The sequence below is a fragment of the Tupaia chinensis genome, unplaced genomic scaffold (genome assembly GCF_000334495.1).
Source record: "Tupaia chinensis unplaced genomic scaffold, TupChi_1.0 Scaffold000258_1, whole genome shotgun sequence".
Lineage (NCBI taxonomy): Eukaryota > Metazoa > Chordata > Mammalia > Scandentia > Tupaiidae > Tupaia > Tupaia belangeri.
Window position 1 is genome coordinate 2,308,526 of NW_006159738.1, and position 22,803 is coordinate 2,331,328.

The 22,803-nt window shown below is 49.4% G+C and overlaps 1 protein-coding gene across 6 annotated transcripts in view; it reads left to right on the top strand.

Moving 5' to 3' along the window:
* The window catches only part of KDM2B (lysine demethylase 2B), a 147,709-nt gene extending 126,554 nt beyond the window's left edge, over positions 1–21,155 (top strand). For 5 of the 6 annotated variants that reach the window (XM_006149295.3, XM_006149292.3, XM_006149297.3 and 2 more), the window contains 11 exons: positions 996–1,220; positions 9,472–9,615; positions 10,609–10,695; positions 10,858–11,127; positions 11,329–11,442; positions 12,079–12,117; positions 12,273–12,952; positions 13,460–13,623; positions 13,712–13,873; positions 14,538–14,756; positions 20,800–21,155. In XM_006149295.3, coding sequence (XP_006149357.1) covers positions 996–1,220; positions 9,472–9,615; positions 10,609–10,695; positions 10,858–11,127; positions 11,329–11,442; positions 12,079–12,117; positions 12,273–12,952; positions 13,460–13,623; positions 13,712–13,873; positions 14,538–14,756; positions 20,800–20,981 — 2,286 coding nt within the window. In that variant the 3' untranslated portion in view covers positions 20,982–21,155. The remainder of the gene's footprint in view (positions 1–995; positions 1,221–9,471; positions 9,616–10,608; positions 10,696–10,857; positions 11,128–11,328; positions 11,443–12,078; positions 12,118–12,272; positions 12,953–13,459; positions 13,624–13,711; positions 13,874–14,537; positions 14,757–20,799) is intronic. The other variant, XM_006149293.3, reaches the window with a different exon arrangement.
* Positions 21,156–22,803: the final 1,648 nt, after the last annotated feature.

Here is a 22,803-nt window from a genome sequence, read left to right on the forward strand (position 1 = left end):
CTGGGCCCGGGGCGCACGGTGTGTCCCCCTCACCCGGGCCCAGCCATTTCTCAGCAAGCTCAGTTCTTCAGAAAGGTGCTTCCGACATGGCGACGTCTCGGCGACACCGCTGAGCACTCCTCCATGGACCGGGGCCTTGCACAAAGTGCTGGGGGGCAGAGGCAGGAGCCGCGCTGTCTCACCCGCTCTTCTGCTTTCTCTTCATCCACCTGTCTCTGCTTTCTCCTGAGACACAAGAAAGTTGCAGTCAGAGCCTATTTAGAGACGTTCTCAGAAGTCAGGGGGCCTCAAGGTCACCTCCCATTTTCCTCAGGGTGGGGGGTTAGTGGAGCTCGGCAGTGTGGCCGAGTCATCTCGTAGAGGTACTAGGTGGACAAGACACCCTGGTGACTGGCCTCCCCTGCCCCACCTCAGAGGGAAGGCCAGCGTGAGATCAGACGACTCCAGTTGTGGGTGCTGTGATGATGCCCCGAGAGGGCAGCTGTGCCAGAGCAGGCCTCAGCTAGCTGGAGGGAGGGAGGCCATGTTCCCGGCAGAGGGAACAGGCTGGGGAGACAGGACCTGGGGCCAGAGCTGGCGGGGAGGTGGGTGGGGCCTGCTGCTGTCCCAAGCAGGTCCCTTTGTATTGGTTTCCTCCAGGGACCATCACCAGTGGCCCAAAGTATCAGACTTTTTTCCTCTTAAGGTTCTGGAAGCCGGAAGTCTGAGTTCAGGGTGTTGCTGGCCTCCTCCCTGGCGTTTCTGTCACCTGGCCCTCTCTCTTCTCCCTGTGCCCTCACGCTTCCCCCTTTCATAAGGACATCTTGGCCCCCTCGAGTGACCGCATCTCACCTGGTTACCTCTGTACAGGCCCAGTGTCCACAACATCCGCATTTGGAGGAACCAGGCCTAGGAAGCCAGCATGTTCTAGGGACGAGTTGGTCTGGAGCCCCCGCTCCTGGGTCCGGCCACCCCTGCAGCCTCCGTTCTCACCAATCCTGTCTGTTCTCCTGCAGAACCGGGCGGTGGGTCGGCCCAAGGGGAAGCTGGGCCCAGCCTCCGCGGTGAAGTTGGCCGCCAACCGCACGACCGCAGGAGCTCGCCGGCGACGGACGCGATGCCGCAAGTGCGAGGCCTGCTTGCGGACCGAGTGCGGAGAGTGCCACTTCTGCAAGGACATGAAGAAGTTCGGCGGCCCGGGGCGGATGAAGCAGAGCTGCATCATGCGGCAGTGCATCGCGGTGAGTCCAGGCCGGCGGGTCGGGGAGCGCTGGGGCTGCGCAGAGCCCACCAGGGCAAGGAGGGACTCAGGCCAGGGCCGGTTTCAAATTCCCTGTTGCTGGGCTTGGGTCAGTCCTCCCATGAGCTTGGGCTCCTGTTTTGCCATAGTCAGATATTTTTTTCCTTTTTAAACATTTGCCAGAGGGCCTGTGCACTCACCAGAGACAGGGAGAGGCAGAAAGCACCTCCCGGTGGGATGTGGTCACGCTGCAGTTGCTTCTCTGCTTCTCCATCCTTGAGGGATTTGGGGCACACATGCACAGGTGCCAGGTGTGTTTCGGCCACGGGGATCCGGCTCACTTTACCACTAGGTCAGGGGCCAGCTGCAGTCTAATGGTCTTCTAACTCCTTCCTGCCGTAGCCAAGTACTTTGAAGTCTCTGCCATTAAAGATGTCAGGGGGGCCTGTTCTGTCTGTGACCCCGTAGCCAACATTTATAGTCCAGTTCACAACAATTCTAGGTCTTTCCTTCCTTCCTGTCCTGAGCCAGAACCAATCTGGGTGGAAGGTCAGTGCCCCTCCTCAGGGGACTGCCCCAGACTCAGAGGAGTGATGTACGGAGCCAGGATCTGGGCTCCTAGGGACATGGTCAGTCTCTCCTGACCACCATCCTATTTTCCCAGTGGCTCAGGGTGACCAACCTTGCCCTAGGACAGGGCTGTGGCTGCAGACTGACAGCTTGGCATGGTCCCAGGAGTTGTCTTTGAATCCACCTACACATACCCACACACTGCCTTCCCTAGGGCGCCGCTCCCCGGGGCTCAGCAGTCCTCCCTGTGGGAACAGTCGCCTCCCTGCCCCATGAAAAAGCAGGCCCAGCTGGAGGGACAGGATTCCTCAGCCCGGGAACTCGTTGGCAGACCCAGCCTGCATAGGGGCAGCCCCTTCTGCCCCATGGCTAACGCCCCTCAAGTCCAAAGACACTTTACCCTCTTCCCTCCACACGTTCCCTGCTTGGGTTTTTTGTTTGTTTGTGATTAAAAGCAACAACAACAAACATGTAACAAAAAGTTGCCTGTCTTATTCCTGTGTATGCCCTGTAGTCGTTACAAGACATTATGTTCGTACATTGTTCTGCAGCTGATCTAGAACTTTTCCATTTTAGAAAACTGAAGCCCTATTCCCATTGAAATCAGGCCCCTTCCTAGTGCCCCAGATCCTGGCAACCACCATTCCACTTTCAGTTTCTAAGAGCTCAACAAGGTGTCTTGTAGAAGTAGAATCATGCAGTATTTGGGTCTTTATGACCAGCTTAATTCATATAATGTCCACATATGGCAGAATTTACCTTTTTTTTTTTTTTTTTTTTTTTTGAGAGAGAGAGAGAGAGATTTTTGCTATAGGGTGCTTGTGTGTGCTCTCTGAAGAGACAGAGACAGACAGAAAGTGAGAAATCACCCCCCAGGGGGATGCCACGCCATGATTCCCTTCTCCATTCTCTCTCAGGGTTTTGGACATGCATGCACACTCACCCAGTTTTAAACCACTGGGTCTGGAACACAAACCACGGTCGACTATGTGCGAGTCCAACGATGTAACCATTATGCTATCTGCTAGTCCCCAGAATTTTTTATTTGTTGTTGTTATTAATATTATTTTTAAAATTTGACTGGAGAGACAAAGGAAAAGTGAGAAAGCAAGCCACCAAGTTTGGACTTGAACTGTGGTTGGTTGGCCATATGTATATATATATATAAAATCATCTTTTTAAAAAAGATTTGGGAACCAGCAGATGGCATAATGGTTACATCACTAGATTCCCATGTAGTGGACTGAGGATCGAGAGTCCCGGACCAAGTGGCATAAAACTCACACTAGGCAAGTGTGTATGCATCCAAAATCCTGAGAGGAGAATGGAGGAGAAGGGATTGTGGTGTGGCCATCCCTTCAGGGGGTAATTTCTTGCTTTCTGTCTCTCTGGCGAAGCACATGCACCCTATAGCAAAAAATCTCTTAAAATATTTTGGGGGGAGGACCAGCAGGTGGTGTAATGGTTACATCAACTGGACTCCCATGTAGCCAACCATGCTTCACGTCCCAGACCCGGTGGTTTAAACCTCACACTAGACACGTGTGCGTGCATGTCCAAAATCACGAGAGGAGAATGGAATAGGAAGGGATTGCAACATGGTCATCCCCTTGAGGGGACTGTTTCTCATTTTCTGTCTCTGTCTTTTTGGTGAGTGCATGCACCCTATAGCAAAAGTCTCTCTCTCTCTTTTTTTTTTTTTTTTTTTTTTTTGCTGTAGGGTACATGTGCTCAACAGAGAAGGAAAGAGAAAGAGCAAGTTGCTAGGTCCAGGACTTGAACCATAGTCAGCCATGTGGGAGTCTGCACCTTAACCACCATGCCACCCACTGGCCCCAGTAATTATATTTTTAATATTTTAAGAACATCTATACTCTTCCATAGCAGCTGTACTGTGTTACATTCCCTCAGCAGTGCACAAGGCTTCCTGTTTCTCCATATCCTCACCAACACTTATTTTCTGGATTTTTTGTTTGCTTTTGATAGACGCTGTCTTAATAATGTATGAAGATATCTCATTGTGGTTTTGATTTGCACTTCCCTGGCTAGTGATGTTTAATGTCTTTTCATGTGCTTACTGGTCATTTGTGTATCTTCTTTGAAGAAATTCTATTTCAAGTTCTTTGACATCCCCTCTTTTTTTTTTTTTTTGGCTATAGGGTGCTCTCTCCATAGAGACAGAGAGACAGAAACAAGAAATCACCCCCTTGGGGGGGGAATGGCCATCCCACAATCCCTTCTCCTTTTTCCTCTCGGGATCTTGGAAAGAGACACACCCGGCATGAGTTTTAAGCCACCTGGTCCAGGACTTGAACTGCGGCTGACTATGTGAGAGTCTAACAACATAACCATTATGCCATCTGCTGGTCCCTCTTTGCCCATTTTTAAATTGGATTTGGAGGGAGGAGTTTTGTTGCCATTGAGTTATAGTCTTCATATATTCTGAATATTAGCTTCTTGTTAGATTTGCAATTCTTTGCTGCACACGTTAGTTGATTTTTTTCCCTTACATTTTACTGCTTGTGTTTTTTCTTTTAATTGCTACAGGGCTTGTGTGGGAGACAGCACGCACATGTTGCATGTGTACTTGGTCACTGCAGTCCTTTCTCCTACATCTCTGTCCCCTGAGGATTTGGGGCCTATGCACGTATGTGCCTGGCATGTTTTTCAAGCTACTTGGGCCAGGATTCAAACCAAGGTGGGCCATGTGGGATCTGGCTCCCTATGCACAGGACTTAACTGCTATGTTACGAGGCTAACTCCACTCCTTGTCTTTTTCGTTGTTACCTGAACCCCAGGACATTTGACTGGATCTTAGAGAACATGTGTCTTCCCACCTCCAAAATTACATACAGTTTTTTGCCTGTGTGCATGTATGTTGGTGCATTTTTCTGGAGAGAGTCCATGTGGCCTATGGGATACTGTCAGGACTTAGAGTTTGTCTGTAGGGACTGTGTTTTTAGAACCGTGTCACCTAAAATTTAGTGCACTGGCAGTGAACCCACCATTGTATTTTCCTCCAAGTCTTATTTTCTCTTCCGCCTCTGGACTCCTGGACCCAGTTACAGGAAACCTGTCTGAGTGTCCACCTTCTCTTTGCAGCCCTGTTGCCTGGCACGGTATCCTCTGGTTGTAGAGAACCTCACTTCTGTGTGTCTCCTCTTCCCCAGCCTAGCCTGGCTTCTCAAGCTGAGAACAAATGCAGACGTGCTTTGAGCCCCAAGCCTTCCCACTTCGAGCTTTCTGCTTTGCTGGAGCCCTTCCTCCTGGTTTAACCCTCCTGTGGCATTACAGGCCAGTGCTCTTCCTTCTCTGGCGCCTCTCTTGGTGTGCAGTCTACCTCTTCTATGACCAGTCGAGCCCCTCTGTACTGCCTGGTCCTTGTTCTTGGTCCCTGTGCCTTTTCCACCTTCCCTTCTGCCCTGTCCCCCAGACATGAGCCTCTGCTGAACATGACTTTTCTACCTTGTCCTTGGGCTTCAGCAAGTTGTGTCTTAACCTTTCTGGACCCCTCGTGGGGGCAGCTGCCTTCCCCATGCCGTCATTCTTAGATACCTTGTTTTGGGCTTTAGCAGATGTTCCTGAAGTGTTTGCCGAACAAATGATGCTCTTACCTTTCGTGTTCTACTTGAATTCAAATGTTAGTGGCATTGCATGAAGACTTTTCACTTACTGGCCAACCCGTGGCGTGATGGTTAAGGTGCTGGATCCCACATAGCTGACTGCACAAATTAAGTCCCAGACCTAGCAGGTTGGAAGACACACCAGGCGTGTGTGTGTACATGCCCCAAATTCCGAGAGAATGGAGGAGAAGGGATTATGGCATAGCCATCACCCCTGGAAGGTGATCCCTCACTTTACTTCTGTCGCTCTCTGATAAGCACATACACCCTATGGCCAAAAAAACTTTAAAAAAAAAAGACTTTTTTTAATTTATCAAGGGACTGTATTTGGCAGCTTATCTAAAGCCCTTCTAAAGCAGCTTAACACACTGGTTGTGCCATATCAATGCTGGGAGGCCACCATGCTCGGGGACCTGGCTGTAATCCTCTAGGGCTTCAAGTCAAGTCTATAGCTCTCTGCCTCTTTGGTCTCAGGACCCCTCTGTGTTTTTATTCTTTCTTTTTTTGTTTTTCAAGAGAGATTTTTTGCTGTAGGGCATGTGTCCTTACTGGAGAGACAGAAAGCGACTGTAATCCATTCTCCTCTGGGGATTTTGAGCATATACACATACGTGCCTGACATGAGTTTAAGCTCCCGGGTCCAGGGCTTGAACTGTGGTTGACTATGTGGGAGTTTAGCAACATAACTGTTATGCCATCTGCTGGCCCCTCTATGTTCTTAAAAGCTTCAAAGACCTTTGATGTATGTTATTTATTTGTTAACATTTATCATACTATAAATTTAAACTGAGATGTTTTAAAAATATTTTAAGGGGCCAGCAGATGGTGTGGTAGTTAAGGTGCTGGACTCCCACCTGCCTGACCACCTGGACCTGTCTGTCTGTCTGGTGAACTCACATGCCCTTTAGCAAATTAAAAAAAAAAAGACAAAATTAAATAAATACATTTTTTAAAGACTTATTTATTTATTTATTTGAGCAGAGAGAGAAAGGGAAAGTGAGAAAGCAAGCCGCCAAGTCCAGGGCTCTAGCTGCAGTTAGCCATGTGGGAGTCTAGCACCTTAACCACTATGCCACCTGCCAGCCCCAATAACAATTTTTTAAAATAGATTTTTGCTGTATAGTGTGTATGCTCACCAGAGAGACAGAAACAAGAGAGACAGAAAGCAAGAAATCACCTCCTAGGGGGCGTGGCCATGCTGCAATCCTTTCTCCTTCATTCTCTTTGGATTTTGTGCATGTACGCATATATACCCTGTGTGAGTTTCAAGATGCTGGGTCTGGGACTCAAACCATGATCAGCCATGTAGGAGTCCAGTGATGTAACCACTGTGCCTTCTGCTGGTTCCAAATAACTCTTTTTAAAAATAAAGGAAAAATATTTTAAACCTATTTAATGTAACAGGAATAACATATTATGAGCAATAACTACATTTTCCAAACAAAAATATTGGTTAATCAGAAAAGTCATGATGCATTTTTGCATAGAAAAGTAAGCCATGATTTTTCCAAAGACCCAGTAATTAGCAAGAATAGCAGGCCAGCAGGTGGTGTGGAGGTTAAGGCACTGCATGACTGACCCGTGGTATGAGTCCTGGATCCAGTGGATTGAAAATCACGCCAGGTGCACATGCATGCGTGCCCAAGATCCAGCTAGGAGAATGGAGGAGAAGGAATTTCTGCACAGCCACACACCCCCCCCCACCCTCCCAGGGGTTGATTTCTCAAGTTCCCTTTCTGTCTCTCTCTCTCTGGCAAGTGCATGTGCCCTGTAGCAAAACTATTTTCAAAAGAAGGGCATTGTTTTATGATTCCCTAAACCTCTTTTGTCTAGTTTATTAGAAATGTCCTGGGTTTTCGTAGTTGCTTCATGTTCCATCTGTTGTGATAGGCTGTTTAGGAGGTACTATGAGGCAAACCTGGCCTCACACCGACATGTAGTCAGAAAAGAGGAGTGTTTTAATAGCCTCTCCATGTCTCCTGGGATATTCTGCTTCCTCCACCAGAACTCAATAGGTGGTCCTTTGAAGGTTGCCATGTGGAATCTGCAACTGTAGCAGTGAACTTTAAGACTGTTTGTTACATAAGAAGTCAGTCTGTCTTGCTCTTTGAGTAGCTGGGTTTCTTTTTTCTTTTTTCTTTTTTTTTTTTTTGAGGTTTTTGCTACAGGGCATATGTGCTTGCCATAAAAACAGAGACAGAAAGCGAGAAATCACCCCCCAGGGGCGATGGCCATGCCACAATCCCTTTTCCTCCATTCTCCTCTCAGGATCTTGAGCACGAACGCACGCACATGCACCCAGTGAGTTAAGCCACTGGGTCTGGGACTCGAACCACAGTCAACCACATGGGAGTCCAGCAACATAGCCATTGCGCCAACTGCTGGTCCCGAGTAGCTGGGTTTCTGATGAGTATTGTCAGGCACTGGTCATTTGGGAAACACTGGCTGGCCTATTAGGCACTCTGGCACGTGCCGTTATGTGATATGTTTAAAAACAGAAAAACGAATCATGTGTGTTAATATCTCCATCACTTTTGGGGCTGGCAAGTGGTGTGGTAGTTAAAGGCACTAGATTCCCACATGGCCATCTGTGGTTCGAGTTCCAGACCTGGTGGCTTGCTTTCTCTCTTTCTCTCTCATTGAATTTTTTAAAAATTATAATATCAAATGGAATTAAATAAATAAATATTGGGGGAAAAAATATCTCTACCACTGTTGTCCGAACAGCCTTTAAGTATCAGAAAGGCATCCAGTTTGTGGTGTGGCTCTCACAAGTTCTGCAAAATTCTCATTTGTGTTAAAAAACTCAAATTTTGTCATTTGCAACAAATACTACTAGTTATTTTTCTGGCTCACATCTTTCATCCTCAAGAAAATATATTAGTACCCACAGGAGTTTGTTTTCTTTTTATTTTATTAGGCCATGCAGCACATGCACATGAGTCGGCAGAGAGACGGAGAGAGACAGAGACGGATGGGAAGGGAGAAAGAGAAGGAAGGCAGAGGAGGAGAAGCACCCACTCACACACCCCTGTCCCCCAGACAGGGCCTAGTCATACTACAGCCCTTCTCCATCTAACGCTCCGTTCGGTCAGGATCCTGGGCACACACGTGTGCCTGATGTGTAAGCCACTGGGGCCAGGACTTGAACTCTGGTTGGCCATGTGGGATCTGGCTTCCTCTGCATGGTGCTTAACCGCTGTGCCATAAGACCAGTCCCTACAGGGTTTTTGTCAGCCATTCTTTCAAGTGAAAGGTCGTTCTGTGGTGAAAGCATTTGGTTCAGCCCACAGCTTGGTCACCGAGTGTGTTCCTTGATAACCGTGGCCCTTGCATATGCACAGATGCTCTGTGCAGTGTGGAGAAGGTGTGTGCTCAAGGGCTGAGGTTTTCATAAAGTTAGCAGCTTTACTGCTTTGTCAGACCTTCTCGAGAAGGCTGCGCTCTTCCTGGTGTGACCGCTCGGTGATGTTGGTGCTGTGGGGCTTGTCTTGGCTCGTGCTTAGGGCCAGCTTTGCACCGTTGGTGCAAATACCAACACAGTGTGAAAGGCAGTCGTGTCTCGCTCTTATTCTCAAGATAATCTTGACCTCACAGACCGGCCTGAAAAGGTCTTGGGGCCCACGAGTCGGTGACTGCTCTGATACCCACCAGTGAGATGCAGCCTCAGCCTGATGTGGATCCGGGCTCAGCTCACCCGCCACCTCCTGCAGGCATCGCCCACATGTGAGGTCTTCCCTGGCCTCTGCATATCAGAGTACCCTTCCCTCCGGTCTATTGTCCCCCATAGCCTTGTCTCCATCCTATGTACTCTGAGGTTTCGTCTGCCTCCCTCCACCGAAGCGTGAGCTGAGGGTGGCTGGGAGCTGCGCTGTCTTGTTTGTTGCTTAGAGTAGTACCTGGCACAGAACAGGTGACCTGATAAGTATCTGGGCGGGTGGGCCCAGGCCAGTTTCTGCTGTCTCCTGCAGACCCAGGAGAGCAATTCCTTGCCCTTGTACTGGGCCCGATGGAGTGTGTCCCCCGCCCCGCTGACATCTGTGCTCTCCCGCCCTTCAGCCAGTGCTGCCCCACACTGCCGTGTGCCTCGTGTGCGGCGAGGCGGGAAAGGAAGACACAGTGGAGGAGGAGGAGGGCAAGTTTAACCTCATGCTCATGGAGTGCTCCATCTGCAACGAGATCATCCACCCTGGATGCCTGAAGGTGAGGGGCCCCGGGGGCCATCTGCTCAGCACCCCAGCTTAGGCTGCTGGCCAGGTGCTGGGCCACAGGCAGCAGAGGTCCTACAGGCCCCTGAGTCTGGGTGATTCTGTGTATCAAGGGACAAGTCCAGAGCAGGAAGGGTCTGGAGCATCTGGGAGCCCCTGGGTGTTTTAGGACATGACCCTTCCTACCTTACCCCTACTCCCAGTACCACAAAATCACACACGGTTCCAGGGTCTTGGCAGACTGAAAAGTTGGGTCAGAGGCAGACCTGGGGCCTGGGCTGCTTGAGAACCTGCTCCAGGCTTCCGGGAGAACCAGGCCTGGCCAGGGTAGGTGGGCCCTGCGATGACAGATGGTCTTGTTCCGGCTCCCTTGCGCCAGGAACCCGTTCACTGTTCACCCACTGGCTCACCAGGTGGGCTGGGCGCACCCTGGGCTGGCACATCCTCCTGTCCCCAGAGAATGACGTCATCCCTAGGCATTATCCCAGCAGCCTGGGTGTCAGCCTTGTCTGCTGTGTTTTACGGAAAGCTGGGCCTGCCCAGCCTCTGAAGCAGCCACCATCCCTCCGTGGTGGTCAGGGAACTGGCGACGCTCACCCCCATCACACATGCACGACGCTGTTCTGAGCGGGGCTGCCATTCCCGATTCCCGTGGCCTGGCTGTTTCCCTCCCTCCCAGCTCACGCGCTCTGTGGGGACGGGGCGGCCAGCACGGTGCTCCAGTGTCTACTGCCCAGTCATCTCACTGAGTCCTGGGGGCCTCCACCTCCAGGGAGGGCTCCTGGACTGTTCTGTGGCCGGAACAATGGTTGCCCAGCAGCTCTTAAACCCTGGTGGGAGCCCAGAGCCCCGACCCCACCTGGGCAGCTCACTTTTCTTTCGGCCAGAAGCAGATGGGCAAGACATGGGGCAGGGGGTGTCGCTGTTTCTGGCAGCTGAGGCCCCACAGAGACCCTTCCCTGCTCGCTGAGCCCAGTTGTCCTCACAGATTAAGGAGTCAGAGGGCGTGGTCAACGACGAGCTTCCAAACTGCTGGGAGTGTCCGAAGTGTAACCATGCCGGCAAGACCGGGAAAGTGAGTGCGGCGCCGAGACTGGAGGCTGGAGCCGGGCAGCCGGAGGGGAGCGGAGCGGGCGGGCGGGCGCCCGGGTGGGCAGGGGGCGCTGCGGGCTCAAGAGCGGGCAGGAGGAGGACCAGGGCGAAGGTATACAGTCGGTCTGTTCCTTCTTTCTTTTTGGCCTACAAGCAAAAGCGTGGCCCTGGCTTTAAGTATGCCTCAAACCTGCCCGGCTCCCTGCTCAAGGAGCAGAAGATGAACCGGGACAACAAGGACGGGCAGGAGCCTGCCAAGCGGAGGAGTGAGTGCGAGGAGGCGCCCCGGCGCAGGTCGGACGAACACCCCAAGAAAGTTCCCCCGGACGGTATCCTGCGCCGAAAGTCTGACGACGTGCACCTGCGGAGGAAGCGGAAATACGAAAAGCCGCAAGAGCTTGGTGGACGCAAGCGAGTACGGGCTGGGCGGGGCCGGGCGGCGAAGGGGTGGCCTGGCTGTCCCGGGTGCAGAGGTGCGGGCGAGGGGCCGGCGGCGGGAAGAACTCCGGAGCCTGGCCTCTTGCTGTCCTGAGCTGATCACCTAACTCCTGAGAGCCCGGCCCTAAAAGCAAGGAGAGGAAAAAACAGCAAGTCACTCCTCTTCCCACCCCTTTAGGCCTCGACGCTTCAAACGTCCCCCGGTTCCTCCTCTCACCTCTCGCCGAGGCCCCCTCTAGGCAGCAGCCTCAGCCCCTGGTGGAGATCCAGTCTCACTTACTTCCAGCAGCAGGTGCTCCCACTTACCCCCTCCCTGAGCCCAGGGACATCAGAGCCCAGGGCTGCCCCCTAACCCCACCCCAGTGGTCATCCACCCCGTGGCGCTGACTCTCGCGAGGCGCTTGCTCCCTGGGACTTTGAGGCCTCAGTCCCAGACCTGGGAAGCTCTGATGATCAGAGCTGGGTGGTGGGTGGGTAGGTGGGGATTGAAACAGGCTGCCACTGGAAGTCCAGGGAAGCCGGAGTAGCTGGTGGCCCTGCCACCCACTGTAAGCACTGCCGGCCACAAGGTGGCGCCTGGAGTCTCCTCCTGGCTCTGGCTCTGGCTTGGCTTGCCTCAGCTGCCCCAGGCCTGTGCTGCAAACTTGGCTCCTAGAGCCCAGGCAGCTCTACTGGGCACTGCTTATTTGGGTCGGTCTGGGGTGGGAGGTCCGCTGCCGGGGAGCTAGCCAGCTGTACTCCTCTACTTCTAGCCTGTCCCCAGAGAGCTGCAGCCAGGGCCGACTGTTAGACACGAGGAGGTGGCATTTGTGGGAAGGTGGCTCTCCTGCATCCTACTCTAGGGACTGTGGGCGTGTGGTGGGGTCGTAGAGGGACCAAGTGTCACCAGCCCTGGAGCAAGCTCTACGCCCTTTCTTTCCCATGACAGCTAAAACCCGGCAAAGAAGATAAGCTTTTCAGGAAAAAGGTACCGTTGCCCTCCCCTCCCTGTGCCCGAGGCCTGTTCCTGAGCTATCAGAGCTTCCAGCAACACCTCCCGTCTGGATTACATAGAGACGGGAGGTTGTGGGTGGGCGCCGCCCCGGGCCCTAGGACCTGACCCGTGCTCCCTCTTGTCCTCAGCGGAGGTCCTGGAAGAACACCGAGGACCGGCTCGCACTCGCCAACAAACCGCTGCGGCGCTTCAAGCAGGAGCCCGAGGACGATCTGCCCGAAGCGCCTCCCAAGAGCAGGGAGAGTGACCACTCTCGCTCCAGCTCGCCCACTGCCGGGCCCAGCACCGAGGGCGCGGAGGGCTTGGAGGAGAAGAAAAAGGTGAAAATGCGCCGGAAACGGCGGCTTCCCAACAAGGAGCTGAGCAAGGAGCTGAGCAAGGAGCTCAACCACGAGATCCAAAAGACGGAGAGCACCCTGGCCAGTGCCAACCACCAGCCCATCAAGTCAGAGCCCGAGAGCGAGAACGAGGAGCCCAAGAGGCCCCCCAGCCTCTGTGAGCGCCCCCACCGCTTTAGCAAGGGGCTCAACGGCACACCTCGGGAGCTGCGGCACCAGCTAGGCCCTGGCCTGCGCAGCCCACCCCGCGTCATCTCCCGGCCCCCACCCTCCGTGTCCCCACCCAAGTGCATCCAGATGGAGCGCCACGTGATCCGGCCACCTCCCATCAGCCCTCCGCCTGATTCACTGCCCCTGGATGACGGGGCAGCCCACGTCATGCACAGGGAGGTGTGGATGGCCGTCTTCAGCTACCTCAGCCACCAAGATCTCTGTGTCTGCATGCGGGTCTGCAGAACCTGGAACCGCTGGTGAGGGGCGGCGCTGTGCTGGGGTTCCAAGTTAAGGCTCAGATGGGACTAGGCGTGATCATCATATGGCCTGTGTTCCCACCTGGCTTTCCTTCTAAGCCCTGGTGCAGTCTAGTCTTGTTAGAGGAGGTGTTCCTCTTGTTTACCTGATTTGGCTTCCCGGCCAGTGAAGTTAAAGACCAGGTGGAATCCTTGTCTTTGAAGAGCCTCGGCCACTGTCTTTAACCTTAGCTGTGTAGCTCCCAGTATGTGGCTTGGCCCAGTTCCTGTGTGTGAGAGTGTGTGAGCGCTGGCTGGTGCCTGCGTCTAGAGGGCATAGTGGAGCCCACGGTAAGTGCTCCATGAGAGCAAGTCTGGCACCTTCCACCTGGGGCTCAGAACAGAGGTGCCTGTGTGAAAGGAGGGTCTAGAGGGCTAAGGAGCCCCTTGACTGGTTGGATTGGGGAGTAAGCACAGCTGTGTGATGAGCCCCACCCATGAAATGTCCCCTGCTGGGCTGGCCCCCAGGTGCTGTGATAAGCGGTTGTGGACCCGCATTGACCTGAACCACTGCAAGTCCATCACACCCCTGATGCTGAGTGGCATCATCCGGCGTCAGCCCGTCTCCCTGGACCTCAGCTGGACCAACATCTCCAAGAAGCAGCTGAGCTGGCTCATCAACCGCCTGCCTGGTGAGCCCTGGGCCAGGGACCATGAGCATGCAGTAGTGGGAGTTGGGTGCACCACCTGACCCAGTGCACCCCCTCCTTTGTCCTCCAGGGCTCCGAGACTTGGTGCTTTCGGGCTGCTCGTGGATTGCAGTCTCGGCCCTCTGTAGCTCCAGCTGTCCATTGCTCCGGACCTTGGACGTCCAGTGGGTAGAAGGACTAAAGGATGCCCAGATGCGGGATCTCCTGTCCCCACCCACGGATAACAGACCAGGTAAGTTGCCAGGGTGGGCTCATGACTAGGGGGATTGCTAGGGGTGACAGCTGTGTGGCTGGATCTGCCCTGACTGCAGATCCCATCTGGTACATGGGTCCTCCAACCTCTTCTGGCCTCAGCTTTTCTCTGAGTCCTGGCTACTATGTTCTCATCAGCTTTGGACACAAAGGGGACCTAGCGGTGGCGGAGGCTCCTCTGCATACACTGAGGCTGTGCACACACTCCTGGGGCTGTTGCTTCTTTGTTAAATTGTCATACGCCTCCACTCCCCATGAGCCGTGGGTTTGGTGAGGTTGGACATGAGCTCACAGGACGGTGGCCTCCTGGGTCAGGCCGCCTGGTGACATGTTTCTCAGATGGCTTAAAAGAGTGTAGGCATCAGAGATGCTGTGCTGGCTCTGTGCTGATTGGCCAGATCTTGCTGAATGGAATATGGGTCTTAGTGTTGCTATGTATTTTTAATGGGAATCTAGAAATTAAATTTTTATGTAGAATCTTCTGATTTTTGGTTGTTGGAATTGTGATTTCTTGGAGGTACTTTATGGCTAAATGAATCCAAGTGTGTTACATCTGGCTGGTGGACCTTTTCAAATATGAGGTCCATGTGACGGATCTCCCTGGTCAGCCTGACCACATGCTGCTCTCCTTCCTTCTTCATCAGGTCAGATGGACAATCGGAGCAAGCTCCGGAACATTGTGGAGCTGCGTCTGGCAGGCCTGGACATCACAGACGCCTCGCTACGGCTCATCATCCGCCACATGCCCCTGCTCTCCAAGCTCCACCTTAGTTACTGCAACCACGTTACCGACCAGTCCATCAACCTGCTCACCGCTGTTGGCACTACCACCCGCGACTCCTTAACTGAAATCAACCTGTCAGGTGAATGGGGGCCCTGGCACGGCTGGGCTGGGCTGGGCTGGGCTAGGTGTTCTCATGTTCATTGACAGCTATTTGTGTTCCCACTTTGATTTGGTCAGAGGCCAGTGACAAAACAGCCAGCCTAGGCTAGAAGGGAAGGATACATCTAACAAATGCTAAGTTTCTATCTGTTTTGTAGTAAGTGCTACTAAAAATAAGTGCTGGTCATACCCTAACCTAACCCTAACCCTAACCCTGAGAACACACAGCAGTGGTTCCTGACCCAAAAGTTAGGACAGGGGGCATTAGGGAGGGGGGTGTGCAAGACAGGTCAGTGCCTGGTGACCAGGTGTGGGGAAAGCAGTGGGTTGTAAGGTAGAGGCTGGGGCAAGCAGGGCTCTTTGCCCCATGGCATAACATAAGGTCAGGTGGAAACTTGGCTCCTGCTTTTGTTGTTACCTATACCCCTTGTGAACCTGCCCTCACGGGCTTATTATTGGAACTAGTTCCATTGTTGTTCTGTCTCTGTCCACACGCAACAGAATCCTTGTTCCCTCTGCTTGCCGAGTTGGGCAGGAGTTGGTTCTGAAGGACTTGGGGCTTGACCATGCAGTGAAGTGAGCAGAGGCAGGACTGTTCGTACTTAGCCCAACTCATCCAAGTTTGGTGTAATAGCTTTGGATGGTCTCGATTGGGGGTGTCAGATCTGGATGAATCAAAAAGAGAAAAACTTTTTTTTTAACCCTAGAAATGACCAAGTACTAAAGGATACCCTCACCTCATTTGACTGTCATTTGACACAATCTGATTGCAGTGTTTGGCTCCGTCAGGATTCAGGTGCTCCTCAGTGCTCTGCCTCTCTGTGCATCCCCCATCCGTTCTTGGGAAGCTGTTCTTCCCCCTGGTTTTTAGACTGTCCCACTCCATGGAGGCCAATAGAAGAGCCATACTGAAGTGAGATCTCACCCCAGTAACACCAGCTCAAGGCACAGTCTGGGGCCTTGAATTGGTGATGGAGCTGCCCTTTGGAGTGGGACCTACAGCCATCTTAAGTAAACCTTGGCTATTACAAGGGCTCTTTTCTTATTATGTTCTAGACTAATTTATTGTGGATGTGTAGCAGAGATACTGGCATAAACCCTTCTCCTACAATATGGGCCATGTGTGTGTGTACCAATCATGTTTTGCATTTTGTTTTTTCCACCACAATACATTGAGGTCATCTTTCATCACAGTTCATACAGAGCTCTGCAGTCTTATTTTATAATTGCCAGAGGGCTTGTTCACTCACTGGGGGGACAAAAGGGGGGGAATCATCTCCCAATGGGGCACAATTGTGCCACAGTCCTTTTTACTCCATTTCTCCACCTCATCAGGATTTGGGGCATATATGTGCACAGTCAGCATGTTTCAAGCTTGTTTGAAACTGGTCTGCTGTATGGGATCCAGTTCTCGGTGCACCGCAATTAACCTCTGTGCTACTGGGCCAGCCAGTCTGCATTTTTGTTAAGAGCCGTGAAACTTATTAAGTCATATCTCTGTATTTAGTTTCCTGTAGGTTCTCTGAAAAAGTGTTCTTCTTCCATTTGGGTTAACTTATAGCCTAATGGTTTCCATGTGGTTGACAATGGTTCAAAATCCTGCCCTGGCCGCTTAAAAAACATGCCAACACAGGTACCCAAAATCCCAACAGAATGGAGAAGTGCAGGAGAAAGGACTGCACTGTGATCCATGGGGGGAATGTTTTCTCCCTCTCTCCATTGAGTGCACATGCCCTCTGACCAAAAAAAAGTACATTTCTTCCCTCTTCTGTCAGTATGACTGATTAACGATAAGTCTGTGCCACAAAGTAGGTGGTAGGTTGACCCAGCCATACTAGTGCAGGCAGTAGGGGTGCTGCTGAGTGATGGTAGAGGCTATGTGGGAAGGCTCTAGATTCGTGTCCTGGATCTACCTGAATTTGTCAAGTAAGCTTGTGATCCTGCCTGTCTGCGGGGATAGGGGAGGATTGAGGCATGAGGACACCGTCGAGGGTTCCTGTCTGTCTTTCTCTCTCAGGAAATAAGCTTTTTTAAAAAGACTTATTTATTTAACTTTATTCATTCATCTTTAATTTGATGAGAGAGAGAGAGAAAGCAAGCCACCAGGTCCAGGACTTGAACCATGGTTGGCCATGTGGGAGTGTCTAGCGCCTTAACCACCATGCCACCTGCTGGTCTCTGGGAAATAAACTTTGAAAAAATAGATTACCTGGGGCCGGCAGGTGGCTTGGTGGTTAAGGGTTCTGGACTCCTACATGGCCAACTGTGGTTTGTGTCCTGAACCTGGCAGTTTTCTCTCTCCCTCTCTCTCCCCTTCTCTCCCTCTCTCCCTCTCTCCCTCTATCCCTCTCCCTGTCCATCTCTGGTCAAATTGAAATAAATAAGTGAATGAATAAATAAAGTTAAATAAAATAATTTAAAATAAAATAGATGACCCATTTCAGGATCTATAAACTTGGGTGGATCTGATCTCATGATAAGTTATTACAGTTCTCATTATTGTTATTTGTGCTGAATTTCATCATAGAAATGTTTATTGAGTGTCCAAGGCAGGCCCTTGCCTTCCTCTTCACCCTGACCCCCATCCTCTGAGCAACACCTTAAACTCTTCAGTTCTTTCTCAGACCATTTCCCTCCAAGTTTCCAAACAGCAAACCTACCTTGTAATTCCTTATTTTTCATGCAGACAGAGAGGCTAATATGGTTATTAGCCTGCTCTTATAGGATGTAAAGGTTCACTACTGTTGCTTTCTCTTGTGCCCTACCTTTTCTTCCTGTCTTTCCATTTTTTGGTAAAGTGACTAGTGTTTACCTTATGACCACAGCGTTGGTTACTGTCAAGCCATAGTGTACAAATAAGAATACATTTCCTTTCTTGCATAAGATTTTTCTTTCTTTTCGGTAGAGTTGATAATTGCCTCATTTTTGTATGGGTAGTTTCTGAGCAAACTATACATCAGAACTTAATTTTTTTTTTTTTTAATTTCTTTGCACAAACTTTTCAGTACCTCCCTCCACCCAGGTTTATAAGTGTCACTTAGGACTTCTCTTCTTCCTTTTCCGTTTCACCTTTCTTTTTCTCTCATACTTCTCACTACTAGTATATATTGGGTTATATTGATGTATTTTTCTAAGTAAAAATGTGTCATGACTTTTCCAATGACCCAATAGAACGTAGCTGATTTTTTTGTTGATTTTGTATCCTGCAACTTTGCTCAATTATTCATTGTAACAGGCTTTTTGGGTTTTAAACTTAATGCTTTGACCTCATCAAGTAGGAGTTCATCTTTATGGGCTACACTGTCTGAGATTTGTCTTTTTTCTTTTTTGAGTTTTTTTGCCATAGGGTGTGTATGGCCAGCAAAGACAGCCAGCCACTGAGAGGGAAAGTAAGAAATCAGCCCGAGGGAATGGCCATACCCCAACCCCCTCTCCTCCTGGGATCTTGGACACATGCACAAGCACCCAGCATGAGTTTCAAGCCACCAGGTCCAGTACTCAAACCACGGTCAGCCATGTGGGAGTCTGGCAACATAACCACTATGCTATCTGCTGGTGCCTGAGATTTGTAATTCTTAATTCTTCTCCTTTCCACAACATGCTCAAATAACTTCTTGACATAAAAAGCAGGCGCTCAACTTCCAGTTAAACATGCTTTTAAGAGGAAGGTCTTCGCCCACTTTGTCAGATCTGGGCACATTAGTAGATGGGTTGTTTGTGACAATGAAGGGTAAGTTTGTTCCTAAGGAAACCGGGAAAATTGGCAATCTCAAAACAATAAAAACACTGGTATGCATTCAAACCTTGCATAAATAACTGTTATCCCTATTAAAAAAGTTATAATGGGACCAGCAGATGGCTTAATAGTTATGTCGCTGAACTCACATGTAGTCGACTACAGTTCAAGTCCTGGATCTAGCAGCTTAAAACTCACACCGGACATGTGTGTGCATGCCCAAGATCCCAAGAAGAGAATGGAGGAGAAGGGACTGTGGCGTGTCCCCCATGGAGGGTGATTTCTCACTTCCTGTCTCTCCAGTGAGTACACACACTCTATAGCAAAAATCTCTATTTTTTTTTTTTAAATAGGCTGTCATGGGGACCAGCAGATGGCATAATGGTTACATCGCTGAACTCCCAAATGGCTGACTGCAGTTCAAGGCATGAACCCAGTGGCTTGAAACTCTTTCCAGGTGTGCATGTGCGTGCGTGCATGTGCACGCACCCAAAATCCTGAGAGGAGAATAGAAGAGAAGGGATTGCAGCATAGTCATCCCCTCCAGGGGGGGATTTCTTGCTTTCTATCTCTGTCTCTGCAACAAGCACACACATGCTATAGCAAAATTCTCTAAATAAATAAATAAATAAAAGGCTATCATGGGCCTATCTGTAATATTTCCCACACCACCACAAAATGTTCATATTTTGAACATTTTTCAAGGGTACAGAAGAACTGGAAGGACAGTACAGTGAATGCACAAGTTCTCTCCAGCTAGATGCAGCAGTTGATGATACTATGCCACATTCATTTTAAAGTTGCAAACAACATAACTTCACCCCTTAAATACCTTTAAGTCCTTAAGTGTGCATTTTGTAAAAATGCGAACATTTGCCACATAACTACAAATAGAACTGTCACGTCAATGAAGATTAAAGAATTCTAAAGACTGAAGATAGGAAAATTTATGAGGATGCTGACAAAGATGTTTCAAAAGATAACACCTCGGTTTTTTCAAGCGCATCCCATAATCTTCTAATTAATCTCCCAAATATTGTACCCAATATGGTTGACCCTCTTTACAATCTTTTTTATATAATTATTTTACATTTATTTATTTATTTTACTATAGGGCATGTGTGCTCACCAGAGAGAGACAGAAAGTGAGAAATCACCCTCCAGGGGGGATGACCATGCCACAATCTCTTCTCTATTCTCCTCTTGAGATCTTGGGCACACACGTGCACGCGCCCAGCGTGAGTTTAAGCCACTGGGTTCAGGACTCGAACCGCGGTCGACTACATGGGAGTCCAGTGACGTAGCCATTATGCCATCCGCTGGTTCCATTTTATTTAACTTTATTTATTTTTAATTTGACCAGAGAGGGGAAGAGAGAGAAAGCAAACCAGCAGATCCAGGATTCTAACCACAGTTGGCCCTGTGGGAGTCCAGCACCCTTAAACACCACACCACCTTCAAGCCCTGACCCTCTTTATAATCTTACTACAAGTATCAAACGGTGAAGGATGTTGTATAATGCCAAAGTGGAGTAAGTCCAGGTTGGGTGCTAATTGGCATTTAAGCCAGTTGACTATGGAGTCTGTTCTATCAGAGTTTGATGAAGAAAAAGTAGAAACTGATAAAGGCAGAGTTGAAGGGTATGTCTGTGGATGAGGGCATGGTAGAAAATTTTGAACTCTGTTTTTGCTGTCTGGACAGAACCTCTCTTCAGCCCCTTCTAGTATACTGATCCTCTGTATTGACTGCTGGTAGTCGTCAGTCCTGAGGGTAGGAAAAACAACCAGTATCTGTGCTGGGTGGAGCTCTGAAGTGCTGGGGCCCGCCCCACTGGAGCAAAAAGGATCCCAAGATGACCTCACAATGTTCCCACTCTAACCCAGCAATATTTATCATAAGGAAACAGGCAGATAAATGCACAGTAACGTACTTGAGTATTCAATTATAAATATATTAGATGAAAAAAAGCAAGCTACTTGACATTGTATAATCCTATCTTTGTAAAACAACACAAATAGATCTATTTATGAGAATGTATACATATAAAGAGGCAGTGTGTGGTAAGATTATGAAGTGACTGTCTCTTGGTATACAGTCTGAATGCTTTGCAAGCATGTGTTAACTTCTGTATTTGGTGGATGAAACCATTCCATATGTGGAAGAGAACTTTTAACCAAATACCATTTTTTTAGGGCATCAAAGGCTGGAATATGTCCATTGCTCAACACCTAGGTCCAGGGGCCCTCCAGGCTTAATGCCTTCTCACTTCATTTCCTTTCCCCTGCAGACTGCAATAAGGTCACTGATCAGTGCCTGTCCTTCTTCAAACGCTGTGGAAATATCTGTCATATTGACCTGAGGTATTGCAAGCAAGTCACCAAGGAAGGCTGTGAGCAGTTCATAGCTGAAATGTCTGTGAGTGTCCAGTTTGGACAAGTGGAAGAAAAACTCCTGCAAAAACTGAGTTAGTCCAAGGACAAGTATGTAAATACTAGATGGGTGGTGGGGAGGGATACAGCCGGGGAGGGGGAAAGACTTTACAAAAATGAGGGCTTTTATTTTCCATTTGGGACTTGGAACAACAGACTACAATGATTCCATTTTGCAAGTCTTTCTTGCCAAGGGAGAAGCTGTTCAACCACCTGTTTTGGGGATGAGTGAGCCGGACACTTTCCTTTGGTCTCTTGGAATCGTAACTGCACTGCTTTCTGGACCATTTCTAAGGCGGCCTTTACAAGAAGACATTCCTGTCAGAGAGGAGGACGGACTTTTATCAAAGCATGAGCTGAGGAGTTTTTGTCACTGGTGGTGTTTTTGTTTTTGGACACCTCATTCCTTGCCTCTTCAAGGGTTTTGGTGTCAACAGAAAGCGGACCATACACCACAGCTACCGTCTTGACACAGTTTTTTGTTTGTTTGGTTTTGTTACATCTTACATTATGCAGAACTATTTTTGTACAAATTGTTTAAAAGTTATTTATGCAAGGTTTGAATGCATACCAGTGTTTTTATTGTTTTGAGATTGCCAATTTTCCCGGTTTCCTTAGGAGCAAACTTACCCTTCATTGTCACAAACAACCCATCTACAAATGTGCCCAGATCTGACAAAGTGGGCGAAGACCTTCCTCTTAAAAGCATGTTTAACTGGAAGTTGAGCGCCTGCTTTTTATGTCAAGAAGTTACTTGAGCATGTTGTGGATATATGTAAATTATAGTCCAAGTAAGACACTTTGCCAAGTTTCCTCTATATAGAATTCACCTTTTTCTTAAAAGTTTAAAATTCAGGCTTCAGCCTTTGCACTCAGGAGGGTTTGGCTCCAGCATGAGCTCTGGTACTCTACATAGGTCTAATTTATACAGTGAGTCAAGAAGTAGAATAAATGCTCCCACATAGCCTTTCTTTTCCTTTTCTCTCTGAGGTGTGAGTTGAGTTCTCATTTAGGTTTGTAACATGCTCTTTCCTAGTTGTAAAGTTCTGCATTCATAAGTGCCATTGTTGTAAGGTGGTGTTTCCTAGACTTTCCCTGACGCGGTTTTACCTTTATTGAATTTGTATAAACAATTGTACAAAAAAAGAAATCATTCTTGGGCGTTGAGGTTTTTTTTTTTTTCCCTGAAGAGTGGACTAGAGAGTTAATCAAAGGTGCCGGCAGGTGGCATGATGGTTAAGGGCACTGGACTCCCCCATGGCCGGCCACGGACCTGGCAGCTTGCTTTCTCATTCTCTTTTTCTCTCTCTTTCACTCTCTCGTCAAATTAAAATAAATAAAGTTAAATAAAATAATTCTTTTTTAAAAAAAGGAATAAATTTAATCAGAAAGCCCAGAGTTAGTAGAAACTAATATATACTGTTTTGAGGTCCAACAGTATAATTTTTTGTTTACCTGAAAAATGCAGTAGCCTGAGGTGGTCCTTGATTTTTCAGTTTTCCTCTTCAGAAAGAGATTTTACTATTTCTGCCTAATAAAGGTAATGGGAAAGAACTGTGCTATAGTAATTGCCACGCATAGAAATTAGGTACAGGCATCCTTCAGGGGCACAGCAGCTCACCTGTTGGTTGCCTCTTAATACACCTGTACAGACATTAATATGGCCTTTGGCATTACCATAGCCTAAAAGTTCCAGTTGTGGAAGGTCAGGGAGAAGTGCTGTTGTTTTCCTCAACCAACTTCTAGAGGCACCTTAAGGCACATCCTACACAGGCAGCCTCGGGCTGTGGTGCCTGGTGGCAGCACTTGGTCATGAGGTAACTTCCCTGGGTGGTGGCACAGAAACCCTTGAGAAGCAGTTT